Source organism: Sphaeramia orbicularis, chromosome 13 (genome assembly GCF_902148855.1).
Source record: "Sphaeramia orbicularis chromosome 13, fSphaOr1.1, whole genome shotgun sequence".
NCBI classification, from domain to species: domain Eukaryota; kingdom Metazoa; phylum Chordata; class Actinopteri; order Kurtiformes; family Apogonidae; genus Sphaeramia; species Sphaeramia orbicularis.
Genome location: NC_043969.1, coordinates 3633 through 21688, shown reverse-complemented (window position 1 = coordinate 21688; position 18056 = coordinate 3633). Strand labels below are relative to the sequence as shown.

Below are 18056 nucleotides of genomic sequence, written 5' to 3'. Positions count from 1 at the left end.
ATAAATGCAAAAAAAAATCACTTTTTAATCTTTTTAATTTTTTTTTTTTTTTTTATTATTATTTATTGATTTATTCTTTTATTGACAGCTTTGGTCCTTCCTTTGCGTGCATTGTGGGTAACACACACACACAGAATTCAAGCATTACTGTAGTTTTTCATTTATAAACCATCACAGAATTGAAGGTCATTTGTTTCCCATTCTGTTGCATACAGTATGAAGACTTGGACAAAACTTTTTTTAATATTGTTATTACTTATTTATTTTTTTTACTGTCAGCTGTTTTCTTTGTCTTCTTGAAGGTTAAATGTTTCACCTTCAAAGGGGCATGAATGCAGATAAATGTTTACCCTCGTTTATCTGTATATAGGGTATATGAGAACGTGGAATTTTGCTGATTGTGATTTTTGGAATTTCAAAATAAATTCATTTGAGTTTTTAGAAACATTTTGCTATTTTTAGGGAGCCACCAAACGTAATAAGTCTCCGTATACCTCTGATATTTATCGACTACTTACTTGAATTAAAGCAGTTGTCTCAGTGAAGTACTGATAGTTTTGCTGTGCATGTTACTTTGTCAATCCTCCATTCTCATAGAATGGGTTTGTATATGGTATAATCAAATTTTCATTCTTTTAATGATCACACCAGAGGATGTAAATCACCATCACAAGTCTGAATATTATTTGAATATTGAAACAGTGTATATACAACAAATAAATTTAAAGTTTACATTTTAAATGTAAGTTTATTTTTTATTTCATGACAGTTCCATTTCTGACAGTCTGTCATTAAGTGGTGTCAGCATAAATAAAACTGAACTGAAAGCCTTTCACTGTTACATGTCATTCTGCCACTCTATTATGGAACAGTGAACATCATACACACCGTTTGTCTCTATCATTATATACAATGTGAATGACAATATACAGTAAATCAGCAAATATTTCAAATGTAAATTATTACAAAAATACCTATGACTGTGTTGTTGAAGTGTGTATTAAGTGTTTTTTTTTAACCCTGAAACTGAACCATTAAATCATTGTCAGAAAATCCCAGTTCTTTGAAACTGGAGCCTTTACTGGTCCTTCTGAACAACCAAAAAAAAACCTTTTTTTTTTTTCAAATATCAATTTCCATGTATGAGAATTGTAATTTGAACAAACAAAGACATAATATAACACAAACACTGTGGTTCTTCCTCAGGTTTAGGAGAAGAAGTGAGGATGTGCTGCTGCTTTAACATCTGTCGATCATCTGGACTCAGCTGATCCTCACACAGTCCTGATCACAGTGACTGTTCCACAGATCACCTCCATCTGAAGAAAGAAGAAAATACAAACAGATCAGAAAGAAATGTTTACAGAGACATTTCTGAATTTATTCAAACCACAGAGGAATCACTAAAAATAATCAAACAGACTTCTAATCATGGAGGTGTTCACCAAACCAGCACAAACTGACATTACTTACAGTTTCTCCAGTTTACAGTGTGGACTCTGAACAAGGTCCTCCAGTTCTTTAACATCTGAATCCTTCAGGTCGTTCAGACCTAAGTCGAGTTTTATCAGATGTGAGGGATTGGACTTCAGAGCTGCTGCCAGATAAGAACAGCTGATTTTGGACAAACTGCATTCATACAACCTGAATAAAGAAGAAATGATGGAGATTCAAATTAATGAACATTCAGCCAAATATATTTAGGTTTTCAACATGAATGTGAAATATTCAACATTCATTTCAACCAAACAGTTTTTACTGACTGTAATTTTTGTAGCTGACAGAAAAATCCAACATTAAATGGTGTCGACTATACAGTGGTTAGAAAAACTCTGAACCCTCAAAGTTTTCTGCATGAATTGCTCATAAAATGTGATCTGCATCTCAGTCACCAGTATAGACAAACACAATGTGTTGAACCCAAAACCACACAAACTATTGGAATATTTCATCTGTGAATTGTGCACAGTTCTGAAACCCTCACAGTGGAACTGGAAAAAGGAAGTGAACCCTGAAACTAACGACTGTAAAAAGAGATAACGAGGCTGACGCTGTCAGAGGAGGATTAGAGTCCAGAATTCCTCCACATGAATTGTAATCAATGAAAGCAGATGTGAGCCGTGCATGGAGCCACTGGGACTCCTAAAAACACTCAAAGCTCTGCAGTTGGATGTTCACAAGAAGCATCTGCTCATGTCAACCAGATTTCACAACACAGATCTGAGAAGAGCTTCAATCCAGAGTTGCTGATTTGCATGTGAGTGAAGGGGGCTCCCTCTTCTGCCTGGTTTCCTCTTCCACTTCCTGCCTTTGATGCATAGTAGTTGGTCACATCTTTAACTCATCACTAGATCATGCATCACACACACTGTATGCTAGGAGCAGTGGACTCACCATGTCAGGCACACACACAGCAAATGGGGGTTAAATGCCTTGCTCAAGGGCACATCAGTCAAAAACTCTCCACCAGTCCAGGGAATCGAACCTGCGACCCTTCAGTCACCAGTCGACTCTCCAGCCAATCCAGGCCACGGCAGCTCCAATCATGGAGGACAAAATGGAATCCTGAGTTTGTCAACATGTAAACATAGAAGTAAAGTGACTAGAGTGGCTTCAGAAACAGAAAAAGCACCTTTTGGAAAGAGCCAGTCAGAGCCCAGAGCTGAATCCAATAGAGACGCTGTGGACTGAACTCACCAGAGCCATTCACAGCAGACATGCTCAGAATAGAGCTGAGCTGATGCACTTGTGTCACAAAGAATGATCCCAAATGTCCCTGGACATTGTGCAGGTCAGATCAGCAGCTCCAAAAACACTGGTTTAAGGTTAATGGTGCAAAAGGAGCTTCAATCATTACATTCACTGGGACTGTTGAAGAGTTGTGCTCAATAAACACATGAAATATTAGTAGTGTTTGTGTGCTATTAGCTTAAACACATTGTATTTGTCTGTACTTGTGACTGACATGGAGATTAGATCAGATTTTATGAGCAATTCATGTGGAAAACGACAACATTTCAAAGGGTTCACACGACTGTTCTTGGAACTGTAAAACAACAGAATGGATGTCAGTTCTGTTTGTTCATAAATGAGGTTCAGCTGCTCCTAAAACAGAACTCTATCAAACTAACACTGAACTGACCCCAGATCCTGTAGTTTACAATGTGACATCACCAAAAGTCTAAAGCTTTGCCATTGGAGCTGAAGTACTGTCCTGCAGTAAATGCACATCATTATTCCACCACTGTCACTGATGGAAATGTTTGAGCTGAATATTCCCTTTCTCTCTGATGTCATATTAGTTGGAGTGAACAAACACTGAAACTAGGACTGCTTTTCTTTGGAGTCTTTCCACCTATACATCTGTAGTTTCAGTTCACAACTCTCATCTGTGTTGTTGTTCATTTGGGAGCTTTGTCATTAATGGCTCATCTTTTCATGTGGGACAGATCATCACACTCATATGACTGGACTCCTCACTTTCTGGACCTGAACAATGACTGGACTTGTGGGATTTTCATCCTACAACCTTCAGACGTTCTACACACATAAAGGTGAACACTCCAGACTTACTTGTAGTTTGGACATAGTTTGGAACTTTCACCTCCGTCATTTTGGCTCATGCTGTTTTACACTCTTTAGAGTTTCTGTCGGATTTGATCTGTGGTCAATCACATGTTTAAAAAAGCACTTTTACAGCTTTAGATTCACTTCAGATTCCACAATTTCCACTTGATGATCATCTTGTCTATTTGAACAGATGCAGTATTTGATCATGTGTTGATTCTTTCTTTGTTGTCAACACAAAGTAAACTCTTCCTCCATGTTGAACTGTTGTCTGAATACAGTTGGTGAACATTTGAACAACAGTGTCTTCCTGTTCTTCGTGTTCTTCAGTTTCTGTCAATTCTTTGTGTTTAGATACTGATGAATCTGTCATGACTCTATTGTACTGATGGAGTGGATTCTGATCAAATGGACATCATTATATTTCAGACAATTCCATTTTCAGTGTCTGTCAGTGCATCCATAAACACACACACTGTTTATGTTTATGGTCATTTCAAGGTAAAATATATTTTCAATTTTATTTATTTATTTTTTTTAAAGAAAATACAGTACAGGTATTTTGGATTTCATTTTGATACGTCTCATGATTTTTTTTTGCTTTTTATTGTAACACGTTCCTTCATATATTTGTTCTCATCTCTGATGAGGCTCTGTCGTTAGTAAAACATATAAACTCTAGAAAAGTAACAGTGAACTGACCACAGATCCTGTAGTTTACAATGTGGACTCTGCAGGAAATCACACAGCTCCTTCACTGATGAATCCTGGAGGTTGTTTCTACTCAGATCCAGTTTTATCAGATGTGAAGGATTGGACTTCAGAGCTGAGGCCACAGAAGAACAGCTGATCTGTGATAAACGGCAGTAAAACAACCTGAAGAAAGAATAAATGATGTAAATTAAATCCATTAATGACACACATTTTATTTATTTATTTTTAGGGCTGTGAAAATTAACGCATTAACTCAGATTAATCCATCATCATGATTAATCTGATCATAAATGTTAACGTCATTAACCCATCTGCAGCAGAATGACTGTGAACGTCTGCTCCAACACATTTGGGTCAGTTTGTCCAGTAGAGTTAGAACAGAACCAGCAGAACCCACCCATAAAGAACAGAACCAGCAGAACCCACCCATAAAGAACAGAACCAGCAGAACCCACCCATAAAGATGGAAGAACAGAAATATGAGGACAAAAAAAACCCAGACGAACAGTCGACCCACAGAAAATCTTGGACCCACTCTGCAGAAGGAGTTTTCTATTCACTGAAGCACTTCCACATTCAAATACCACATTAACACCAAGCAGACGTTAGTCTGGATTCTGCCAACACTTGGGCTGACAGAATCCAAACTTGTGACAAACATGTTTAGTGCAAATATATTGAAAAAAACATAAAGTAAGGTCCGCACAACCTGTGAGCTCCCAAAGAATTTATTAACAGACATGAGGCCAGTCTGGCCTCAGCCCAAAACGTTACTTTCTTACTTTTTTTTTTTCATCCAATGTTTCTGGGATCCTGCACACCCTTCATTTTCTGGATATGAGTGTCGATCACCTCTAGTGCAAATATATTCCCTTCTTTCTTCAGTCTGTTTGCTCAAGTAAAATGAAACACCATTAATACAGATAAAAAATGAAGGATATTTAATCATGAGTAATCCAAACTAATCCACAGCAACCCTGTGATTAATCTGATTAAAACTTTTAATTGTCTGACAGCACTATTTATTCTACGATCAATACAATATGTAAAGTACAAATACTAGATTCCTAAAGTCGTTCTCATTACAAGTAAAATGTAATTAAATGGTTTGAACTCATAATACTTAATGTGCAGGAAAATTGTTGCTGTCAGTGTTCTTTGATTTATAACTCAGTCCAGAAATGAAACAATTCATGTTTCAGTTTATTACAAATATTTCAACTCAACCCATCTGCTGATCTGTGGGTTTCACTGTATGGAATATGTACATTTATTCAATATTAGAAGATGATGTTCTTGTTTAATGTTCAATCCTCTGATCTGAGCTGAAAAGGTTTCAAATAGAAAATGATAAACTCAAGAACAGACATCTGATGACAGCTTTTCTTGGTGTTCTATTATTCTTTTACTTTGCGTTCTCTTATTTTTATCAGTATTTGGTATTTCATCGTGGTGCTTTTACTTGACTGTATTAAAAGAACATCTTCAACTCATCATATGATGGAAAATAAAGGATGATGATGGGTTTGTATGACACAGGTTTGGTTGTTTAATGCTCACACATCTGATCATGTAAACGTGTGTGAACCTTACATATGAAACATTTACAGTCTTTTTAAAAACATCTCTTTCATCGTAGGTTTTCAGTGTCAGTTTTGGTTGTCTGAGATCAGATCAGGAACAGCTGTTGTTCCACTGGACCACATGGTGCTTCAGTAATTAGCACTATGGCCTCTGAGCAGGAGGAGGATTCCAGCACCAACTGTGTGTACCTTTGTGTGTGAGCGCTGCATGTTCTACCCCTGTCTGCATGGGTTCTCTCTGGGTTCTCCAGGTTCCTAACATCCTCCTTCTTCATAGTTTCAATGGGAAATCTAAATCCCTCATAGGTGTGAATGTGAGAATGAATGGTTGTTTGTGTGTGACAGTACTGCAGTGAACAGGGTGGACCCCACCTTCATCTATAGGTAAGCAGGATCACCTCTGGCACCCCCATGACCCTCAAGAGGAAAAACACATGGATGTGTTTGGACTGAACAGTAGACAGTCAGTGAACTAACCTCAGAGTTTCCAGTCTGCAGTTTGGACTCTCCAGTCCAGACGCCAGTTTCACTCCTGAATCCTGTAGGTCGTTGAAACTCAGATCCAAAAGTCTCAGATGTGAAGGATTAGACTTCAGAGCTGAGGCCACAACTTCACAGTGAGTCTGTGAGAGTCTACAGGAAGAAAGTCTATAAATACAGAATTTACAGGAAATTAATTCTGAACACATTTATTGAACATCTGAGTCTGAACGAGGTCAGGATATGGTGTTGTGTGACACCAGTTTAATGAACAGTTCGAAGGTTTAAAAAAGACAAGAAAAGCAGATGAATAAAATAGACGAGTATAAAGACAGATGGAATGACAGCTTCCAAACAATAAAACCAAACACCCTAGATCTGCCCCTAGTGGCTGGATGTAGTATAGTTCAGACTGTTCTCCTGTTCTATGGGACTTCAGACAAACTACACAGTCAAAGTATACATCCAATAAATGTTCATTAGGCTGATATTTATTCAAGAAATCATTTGACTAATTACTTAGATTTGAATAAGTTACATGATGATCTTAAAATGAGTGATCGACCGCTTCAATGACCAATCAGTGTCAAGAATCCCTCAGAAACACAAACACAAACCAATCAGTCATCTGGTGGGTGGAGCTCACATCCCAGTGTCTCTACTCCGTTGACTCTGATCATACAACCATCATGGCAGTTCCCATATTTCACTTTGACATAAACACAAGACAGAGGGTCATGTGATCCATCTGTAGATTCAGTCTATGATTCATACTCTTCATATTCTCATCAGTACTTACTCAGCCTTTCTGCAGTTCCTCACAGCTGGGATCAGTCTGCATCTTCCTTCATCTGATGTGTTGTACTTCCGCAGGTTCAGTTCATCCAGAACCTCCTCTGACATCTGCAACATGTAGGCCAGAGCTGAACACTGGATCTCAGACAGTTCCTTCTGTGATCTGTTCTCTGACTTCAGGAACTCTTGGATCTTCTGATGGACTGTTTGGTCCTTCATCTCCGTCAGACAGTGGAAGATGTTGATGCTTCTGTCAGGACAGATGTTCCAAGTGTTCATCTGCTTCAGGTTCATGATGACTTTACGGATGCTCTCTGGTCTGTTCTCTTTTGGACCCAGCAGACCTCCTAAAAGTCTGTGGTTGGACTCCAGACAGAGGCCATGAAGGAAACGAACAAACAGATCCAGGTGTCCGTTCTCACTCTCAAGGGATTTCAACATGACTTCAGCGAGGAAAACATCCAGGCTGTCACTGAGGCTAAAAGTGACTCTGAAACGCCTCACGCACATGGAAGGTACGTCTCCTACCAACCTCTCCAGAACCTCATTGTTGTTGCTGGTGTAACAGTGGTAGATGTAGACTGCAGCCAGAAACTCCTGAACACTCAGGTGAACAAAGCTGTAGATTGTTTTCTGGAAGATCACAGTCTCTGTTTTGAAGATCTCTGTACAAACTCCTGAGTACACCAAGACCTCTGTGACGTCCAGACCACACTGATCCAGGTCTTCTTGGTAGAACATCATGTTTCTTTTCTCCAGTTGTTCAAACGCCAGCCTCCCCAACTTCAGAAGGACTTCCATGTCTGCCTTTGTCAGCTCTTCTACACTTGTTTCATGTCCTTTTTTGTACTTGTTCTTCCTCTTTGTCTGGACCATGATGAAGTGTGAGTACAGGTCTGTCAGGGTCTTGGGCAGCTCTTCTCTCTGCTCTGAAGTCAACATGTGCTCCAGAACTGTAGAACTGATCCAGCAGAAGACTGGGATTTGACACATGATGTGGAGGCTCCTGGATGTCTTGATGTGTGAGATCATTTTGCTGGACAGATCTTCATCAGTGGATCTCTTCTTGAAGTACTCCTCCTTCTGGTCATCAGTGGTGAAGCCTCGGACCTCTGTTACCCTGTCCACACATGAAGGAGGGATCTGATTGGCTGCTGCAGGTCTAGATGTTATCCAGATCAGAGCTGATGGAAGCAGGTTCCCCTTGATGAGGTTGGTCAACAGGACGTTGACTGATGACTTCTGAGTGACGTCTGAAACAACCTGACAGTGGTGGAAATCCAGTGACAGTCTGCTTTCATCCAGGCCGTCGCAGATGAACACAAGTTTGCAGACGCTGATCTGCTCTGCTGTGACCTTCTGTAATGTTGGATGGAAAACATGGAGCAGCGTCAGCAGACTGTACTGCTCATCTGAGACCAGGTTCAGCTCTCTGAAGGACAGCGGAACCACCAGACTGACGTCCTGGTTTTCTAAACCCTCGGCCCAGTCCAGAGTGAACTTCAGCACCGAGAAGGTTTTTCCAACTCCAGCCACGCCGTTGGTCAGAACCACTCTGATGGGTTTCTGCTGCTCGGGTAAGGCTTTGAAGATGTCCTGACACCTGATTGGCCTTTCTTGGATCATCTTCTTGGAAACTGTCTCCAGCGTCCTCACCTCATGTTGGGTATGAACGTCTTCACTCTGTCCCTCTGTGATGTAGAGCTCAGTGTAGATCCGGTTTAGACGGGTTCTACTTCCTGTTTCCTCAGTTCCTTCAGTCACACATTCACATCTGCTCCTCAGACTGAGTTTATGTTCAACTGCAACCAGACAACAAACACTTGAAATAAACACAGCTGGGTCAAAACATCTGTTCTCATCTGTCAGTGAATGTTAATACTATTTCATATTGACAACAGTTTCCAAATGACAAACCCTAGACCTGTTACTATGGAAACCACTGATCAGACATGGATCTGATTTGTACAAACAGGAATCATTCCAAAGCAGTTTTAACAACACGGACAAGATGATTGTCACTGACCAAATACTGAATAATGGGATTGAATTTACAGAGAATCAGTGAGTTACTTTGACCATCATCCTCTGGAAAACATTGAATTTGATCAATAGGAAATCAAATCAATATTTCAGTTGATCATTTCCAACATTTGATAGAAAATGTAGTTCAGTCTAATGCAGTTCAGATGTTCTTTGTTGTGCTGCTCAGTCAGTGACAGTTGAACACATGTTGTGTTTAGTGAAGTGCAGACATGTTCAGACAGATGTCCAGTCTTACTTTGGACAGAGCTGTGGATCTGCAGCTCAGCTCTTGTTCTGGATGTTTCTTCACACTGGGGACAGGAGGAGTCTCCTGAGGAACCAGACTGGTCCCAGTATGAAGTGATGCACTGTCTGCACAACCAGTGTCCGCAGCTGGTCCGGACCGGATCACTCTGGACCTTCTGACACAAAGAACAGGACGCTGGGTCCACCTCAGGAACATGAGTCCTCTCCGTCTCTCTGTGGACATCAACACATTATTTAGAAGAAGCTTCTTCAAAGTTCTTTCAGATCAGCTGTTCAAAGGATCACATCTACACTCACAACTCTGTGCTGGCTCAAGGACCTGGTCTGGTTGGGGATCAGACCCAGGACCTTGTTGCTGAGCGGTGCCAGTGTAAACCACTGAGCCGCCTCAACTCACAGTCTGTCTGAAAATGGCAGCTGGAAGGAATGATGAGCCTCCATTTCAGCTCACATGTCCAACCCAATGCACTGCTTGATTCTTCTGAAGCCCATGTTCAGTCAAACCCACCAGACCTGTGACCCAACAGCCTTAACCCAGCGCTCGGGTTCTGAAAACAACCCAGCATTTCTAAGTGTGTCCACACCACACAGAGGACTTCCATCTAAAACTGCTCTGGTCTTACTGGTCTGTTTCAGAGCTGATTCTCACACAAACATGTGTTTAATGTTCATTCAAATGAAGAAAACACTTCAAGCAGAAAAACAGGCTCTTAGTGTCTGAACCTTTACACACATTTGGTTCAGGATTGAACGTCTTCCTTTTTGTCACATGTGAGTGAGTCTCATGTGTTTCACAGACTTTAAGGCTGTTGTTCATCTCAGAGTCTCAAACATCTTTTATTCACAGCAGCTGGAGTCCAAATGAGGAGTTTAGACCATTTCACTAAAGCTGGACTGGAAACTGTCAGTTCTACTCACACACCTGAGTTTGATTTGAACCAGTTACTGACAGGAACTGATCACATTTCACCTGCAAACTTCATCAACATACAAGCAAGAAGAGTATTAACAGTAATAGTAGAGGACTGGATATGATCAAAAACACACACAACTATGAACGTAGAGGGTTCGGACTAATGGTTGCAGCTGTCAATCAAGACTTCAATTAGATTAAAAATTCTTCTGTCAGATGAATTCATACATGTCAAATAAAGATCAGAAATAATGTTTCATCTGTAGAAACAGTCTCTTACTCTGTGTCTGAAGGTCCAGGTTCACGACTAAACAATGGAGGACGACTCATGGACCAGTCAGTCTTCATGGACAGACATGTGGACACTGGAGACTCTGCTCTGGGTCTGTTATACTGACCTCTGGAAACAACACAAGTCCAACAGTTGGATTGGACAGTATGTTAGTGTTATTCACATGTGAACACTTCATTTTCTATCACCTTTGGTTATTATTCATGTGTGTTTTTATTCTGTCTGAAGGACACATTTGGACTTTAAAGTGGACACATCATGTCCTGTTCTGTCTCTACTGTTGTTGAACCAATAAAGTCCAACTAGAATCAGTGTCTCATGTTTGTTGAACTGTGACAACCTGTCAACTGGTAGTTTACGTCCATGTCAGAACATGTGAAATAAACAGATGCCTCCAGACTGACCAGCTCGGATTTGATTCAGATTTGATGAAAACTGTTATTAATCCTAGTAAACATCAGAAAAACTGAGCCTGATATTTTCATTATTTATTGAAAAATAATCAGCCACAGTAGAACCACAACATGTGAAATAAATATACAAATTGGACAGATATGATTTGCTCAGATGTGGAAATACACCAGGACCAAACTGCTCCTGGATCCTAATAAATACATAAATCAATCAATCAGTCAATCAATCAAAGCTTTGATGCTCAAACGACACATTAGTGTGAGTTTTCATGTAGTTGTAACTTGGTACAGATGCTGCTGTGGATTTTCTTTTCCACACGTTAAAGACATCTGACACTTTAGATCAGACCTGGGCATTTTACGGCCTGCGGGCCGGATGCGGCCCTTTGGTTGACTCTGACTGGCCCGTGTAAGGTTCGTAAGAAATTACAAAATAAATATATTTTCTCATTTTACCTAATGTGTGGATTGAATGTGCATTGCTTTTATTTTGAAGTTGTGTTTTTTTACGTCGCGCATAGGTACGTAAGGTATGTAAGGTATGTAAGTGATGCGTGTTACTGAATTGACGTTGTCGTAGGCAGGTTACGGGTGTCAAGACGACTTTCGCCCCCAAAATGTCGACTAAAAAAAGAAAGGTATATGCTGAATGCAGGGTTTTCCAGAAGACATGGACTGCTAAGTATTTATTTACTGAAGTCAGAGGTAAAGCAGTGTGTTTGGTTTGCGGAGACCAGATTGCCGTGTTCAAAGATTACAATTTGAGTCGACATTATGAGACGAAACATTCGGAGAAATATAAAAACTTGAATGATGCTGAAATCGCGCGGATATCGGAAGATTTGGTTGCTAAGCTACAAAAGCAACAAGGGTTTTTTACCAAGCTTCACACATCCAGGGATGCAGCAACCAGGACCAGCTTTGTAATATCCCACAAAATCGCTAAAAAACAGTAAGCCATTCTCAGAGGGAGAGTTTGGAAAAGAGTGCTTGGTGGACTCTGCAGCATTAATATGTCCTGAAAAACAAGAAGCATTTGAGCAAGTCCCGCTGTCCAGGCGCGCCGTGACCAGAAGGATATAGGACATTGCTGATGTGACTGCACTAAACACTAGACTGCAAGGCAAGGGCCTTTTTGTCCATGAAATGCACAACCTGGTGAAGGCTTTCATGACGAAGTTACAGTTTCTTTCTAGGCAACTGGAGAGCAACAATCTCACTCACATGCAAACCCTGAAAGAAGTCGCACCATCAGATGAAAATCTCCGCAGATACTCATCTATGTTAGGAGCACTGCATGGTGAGTTTTCAAGGCGAGTTAAAGATCTCAGAACAATGGAGAGTGAAATGCACTTGATTTCCTCTCCATTTACCTGCAATGTGGATGATGCACCTAGTGATGTCCAGCTGGAACTCATTGACCTGCAGTCTGATGCAGTACTGGCAGAGCACTTTAAGTCACAACCACTGCTGAAATTCTACTCTTCTCTTAAGCAAGAGAAGTTTCCAAACATGAGGAGACATGCTCAAAAGATGTTTGCTCTCTTTGGCTCTACCTACATATGTGAGCAAACATTCTCAGTGATGAAGTTTAACAAGTCCAGGTACAGATCCTCTCTTACTGATGATCATCTCTCAGCTGTACTTCGCATCTCCACCTCAGACATTCAACCTGACTTTGATGCACTTGTTAAAGACCAACAGAGACTAGATTTCTCTCACTGAACAAGAAAAAAGAACTGAAAAACACAGAATTTGTGATGAGTGTGAATGTGATTTAACCACAAATGTAGGCATCATTATTTTCTATGATGCATCTTACTGAATGTGGCTGAAAATGGCCACTAATATGACTCAAAAACTATTCAAATGTTCACATTTTGTTAACCATTGTTTTGAGAAATTTTATTAAGTAAATGTCATTTCTTCTAAGATAACCTCTCTTTTTCATTGCTCAATTATAACATATACTCTTACCAGTCTTACCAACTTATCAAAACAATGCTATTTACTCCTTTATATAAAGAAACAATTAATATTATGCGGACTTTAGTTCAGCCTTTCGGTCCGGCCCTCCATAATATTTTCTTGTTCTCATGTGGCCACATGTAAAAAATAATTGCCCACCCCTGCTTTAGACCAACTTCTTGTCCATGTGTCCTTTAGTCCTTACCTCTGTCTGTTACTAATTTAATGGCATTGACTGTCAATCTAAAGTGTGTTGGAACCACTGTTGGGAGTAAAGCAATATAAAAGTAATGCATTACAGTAACAGATTACTTTTTGCTGTAACACAGTAGTGTCAGGTATTACCATTCAGTTTTCAGTAATATTTTACTCAGTACATGTTCAATAGTACTTGTGTTACAACACACTTTTGTCCATAATTTACTCACATGAAACAAACAAAATAAAACTGGAAGACTGTGAGACCTGAAGGAATCCAAAATGTGTCTCCAGTTCTATTTCCTGTTGGTGTTCAGCCAATGGGTGCAGACGGCAGAGGACAGTCCACTATCCACATGGACGTCTGCTCAGTACTAAACCTAACTCTGCTTTAAGGCTCCAGTAATGCATTACAATTCTGAGTTAGTTTAGTTGGATTTCCAGCTCATAGAATCATCAGAAAACAAAGAACCAAACAACATGGTCAAACTCAAGTTTTCAGCGCTCCAAAAGGAGTGGGAAGAAGTCGAACTTATGGACTCCACCCCCTAATGATTACATTCATTCTGCTTCCACTGCTTTAACACACTTTTTTTCTATATATTTGTATAATAACACAGAACATCCATACAAACCATTCACATACACTTCTTTTAGTCACCTCACACACAATCAGATTTGAATAATCAAATGGTTTTAATATAAACTAGAATATTTATATGCACTTTAAATATTTACTATAAATACAATCATTAATAAATGTGATAATATCTCCTAGTCTGATACAGTAATATTGTAATGTAAGGAATTACTTTGAAGTAACAGTAATCTGTAATGGATCCCAGTTTGGCAGTAACTTGTACAACACTGGTTGGAACAGCCAAATGCATGTCAGTTCTTCTGTCAGACACTGTGGTCCACAGCCCCTCCCTCTGCAACTTCCTGTTGCACTCATCCTGTTTCCTGCGTCTGAGTCAATATAAAACTGAAGGACTTTTGGAGTTGTCTTTACAGGGTAACACAGTTGACAGGTACAGTTGACATTTGTGCTGTTTTCAGCCCTAAAACCAACAGAACCAGAACACCACATGGCATTTTTACACACAGATTCTTCTAAATATCATATTGTAGCGGCTGTTTGTCACCAAATGTAAACGACTGAAAAGTCACTGAACTGCAGACTTGAACAGAACTCAAATAACCACTAGATGCACCATGGGTTTACATGGATTCCAAGGGGTTTATTTTCAGGCTTTCTGCAGGAAAACAACAACCAAGACCTTTCTGCTGTCTCTGCTGTTCAGACTGGACTGGACTGGACTGACTGGTAGAAAACCAGAGGCCCACCCAGGTGCATGATGGTCTAAGTTGGTGCTGCCTATTTATACCCAGGTGCCCACGGTCTAAACCAATAAGAAAACACAAAACAAAAAGGAGCTAAATACTAAAGAATGAAAGAAAGAACCATGAAAATCCAAAAATATATGTTCAATATGAAACAAACAAAAAGCAAACAAACCAAAAATCAACAATTAGTAAAAAATACTAAATTTCTGAACAAAAAAGGTCAATTAACTTTGAACCCAAACTAAACAGACAAATAGCTCCTACACATATATAAAGTCAAAGTCACATTGAAAGTTATTTATACAGATATTGTCGTAACACAGTTGACATAAAAGTGCCATAAATACACACTTGACTCCCACACTACTGTATATGAAATAACTCAGACAGAGGAGACAGAACTTGGAGTCTTTTCAGGGTTTTCTTCAGGAGGAAATGACATCATGTGGAGCAGGTCATGTGATTTGGAATAAACACACTTCCTTCACAGGTGCTTTTGTCATGGGTAACTGAGATGAAAGTCATTTCTGACACAGATACAATTTGTTATTTTTCATATAAAATTTGATATATTGTCAAAAAAGAAATATCTGTCATGATTATCTCAACTAAATAAAAAGAACACAATCCAAACAGTTTTTGAATAAGTTCATTTTATTATTGTTTATCTAATTAGAAGGTGGTTGTTATTAAATTTGGACGGTTCTTTAGTTGACATTTTAGTCTATCCAGTCATTTATTAATTATTTATTAATCATTTATTAATAAGTGATTGCTTCCATCATTAAATAATTATGGAATTTTTAAAGTCATGATCATAATGAACATAAAATAAATATATTATTAGTTTTTTACTTTTCCTACAGATGTATGTAAGATCTATCCCCAGGACTTCCACAGTCCCTCAGTTCTATATTGACCCGTCTGCATCGAGGCCTCTGTCAAACAGCTTTAATATGAGTTAAATGTCACAATAGACTCTGGATGTGAAATGAAATCACTGCTAAAACGTGTCCTGCAGATCATTTGAAAGAATAAACAGTCTCTTACTGTGTGTCTGAAGGTCCAGGTTCACGACTAAACACTGGAGGTTGTCTCATGGACCAGTCAGTCTTCATGGACAGACATGTGGACACTGGAGACTCTGCTCTGGGTCTGTTATACTGACCTCTGGAAACAACACAAGTCCAACAGTTGGATTGGACAGTATGTTAGTGTTATTCACATGTGAACACTTCATTTTCTATCACCTTTGGTTATTATTCATGTGTGTTTTTATTCTGTCTGAAGGACACATTTGGACTTTAAAGTGGACACATCATGTCCTGTTGTGTCTGTAGTCAAATATTAAAGGTGTGTGACAGTGGACTCACTGTGGATCAGAGGGTCCTGGTTCATTACTGCCCCCTGGAGGTTCCTTTATGGCACTGGTTCTCAGTCTTTTTCTCTCAGGCTCCCCTTCGGAGGATGAAAAATCTCCATGCCCCCCTAAACCCCACAACATTGTAACAGTGGTGCAATTGTAACTTTTATTCAAAGAAACATCAGTATTGTAACTTTTTTTTTTGCTTTTCCTTTAATAATTTTTGTTCAAATTAAAAATATCTTAGATTTTTGCCTGAACAATACAAGTCAACTCAACAGGACTGCTCCTTCAGATGAAATTTTTCCAAATAAAAATAGGAAATCTGCAATTATCGTCCAACTATGACAATAAAGTAACTATTTTTTTAGAACAACAAACACATTTTGGTAACAAAGATGAACATTTTAACAATATCAGTGACTGCAGTGTACCTGTTTACATTGCATATCTCAGAACATTAAAGTGCAAACTGTACAAAATCTCAGCTCTTCATCTAGTCTAGTCACAGATCACCATGGCACTAGATTTGACTGTTGTACGTCCCTAAAATGAGTCCAGGGTGCTCCAGCGCTAAAACATTAGTTCCACCTGATACATGTTCTAACCTGAAGAAGAAAAAAATAAAAAACACCCACGAACAATCCCATGCCCCTCCCCCTCAGCAGTCCTTCACCCCTCCCCTCAGGGGCCCGCCCCACAATTTGACAAACACTGCTTTATGGACAAACCCCTGTTTGTATCATGGGATAACTCTGCTCCGTCCTCCTCTTCATCCACACTCAGACTCATCCTGTGAACTTCAGTCAGTCTGAAAGGACAAACAGGAAAACTACTGTGAGCTCACCTCACTAAAACACTGGGTTCATCCGTCACAAACACTGACACAACAGGAAATAAGCCAGTGGACACAGAGTCCAGTAAACCTAGTGGACACTCAGCCTGGAAGGGACTCCATCCATGTTTACAGTTCCAGTCCACACCCAGAAAACCCACTGAGAGACTAGAACAGGAAAAGGATCTGAATGTCAGACTCACCCTGAACCAGACGTCTTCTGTTCTTCTGTCAAAATGGAGTCTGAACTCTGAATACTTTCACTTTCACATGGAACTGGCTCACCAGGTGACTCCTCCCCCTGCCTCCCCCTCCCTCTCTGCATTTACTGGAAGTCATGTGTTCAGTCTTTGCTGACACAGTTTCAGTGTGAGGCACATAAAACCACCACAGGATGGGTTTGGTGTCATTCTTCTCCACATTATAGATTAATACTCAGAACTATGAAGTGACACATGTGCAATTCTAGAATAGACCCAAAACAGCCCAGAAAGTGTTTGATCTTTTAGATTGTTCTAAGTGGACCCCCTTCTGCTCATTCTGTCAGATTCAGGAGGTCAGCTGGAATGGTTCTCCACCAGTTCTGAACCAGTTCCCAGAGGTTCTGAGAACCTGTTGGATGTTTTCCCTTCACTCTGTGGTCCCACTCCTCCAGACCACGTCATGTGGGTTCAGGTCAGGTGGACGTGGAGGCCAGGTCATGTGACGTAGACTCCATCACTGTGTTTGTTGAACAGACGGTTGAATGTTCAGTCAGTGAATAGAAAAGAATAAAGAACAGAACAGACAGACTCACAGTGTCACAGAGCTGACAGAACATCAGCCAAATACAGCTGTGTTAAAAATATATGAGTCACCTTGTTATGGAAAAAATATTACTCTACTAATTCGTCTATAATAAAGAAGGATCAGTTCAAACGTTCAGTGTCAAAGAAATCCCTTTATTTGGAGCTCCATAGAAACAGATCCCCCTCAGACTAAAGACTGAGACGCTCTGAACCCAAAAATACAAATCACACTGTAGTCTTCTGTCTGCCATGAGAACATGATGATGTGTGGAAAGTGTTCTGGTTAGTGTCAGGAACTGAGAGATCAGACCCCTGTGAGAACTGTGGGTTTGGCCTTCTACTGTGGACACAACACACAGAGGTCCAAACTGCTCTGGAATACACAGGGACAGGAAAAGATCTGAAATACAGTTAGAAGCCTATATGACATATGAAATATATATGAATATATATGGATAGAAGTAATTTAGCCATTCCATACTCCCCCCTTTGATCAGTCATTGATCAC

At 39.8% G+C, this 18056-nt stretch overlaps 1 protein-coding gene across 1 annotated transcript; it reads right to left on the bottom strand.

The window, feature by feature from the left end:
* LOC115430957 (NLR family CARD domain-containing protein 3-like) lies at positions 1 to 17023 on the bottom strand. Its single transcript, XM_030151162.1, has 11 exons — positions 16964 to 17023; positions 16657 to 16736; positions 15936 to 16050; positions 15613 to 15732; positions 10625 to 10744; positions 9421 to 9644; positions 7144 to 8941; positions 6342 to 6497; positions 4270 to 4443; positions 1474 to 1644; positions 1 to 1319 (listed from the first exon to the last, which is right to left on the bottom strand). Exons 2-11 carry the CDS (start codon positions 16715 to 16717, stop codon positions 1310 to 1312), a joined length of 2949 nt encoding a protein of 982 aa, XP_030007022.1. The 5' UTR covers positions 16718 to 16736; positions 16964 to 17023; the 3' UTR covers positions 1 to 1309.
* Between the last annotated feature and the right edge of the window lie 1033 nt (positions 17024 to 18056).

Bases quoted from the DNA above. Each gene is read 5' to 3' on its own strand.
- LOC115430957 (XM_030151162.1), bottom strand. From the start codon at position 16,717: ATGAGTCTGAGTGTGGATGAAGAGGAGGACGGAGCAGAGTTATCCCAT. The intron at 10,745-15,612 runs GTAAGAGACTGT...TGTTGTTTCCAG, and splicing joins CCTGGACCTTCAGACACACA to AGGTCAGTATAACAGACCCA. The intron at 4,444-6,341 runs GTTAGTTCACTG...TTCTTTCTTCAG, and splicing joins TGCAGACTGGAAACTCTGAG to GTTGTTTTACTGCCGTTTAT.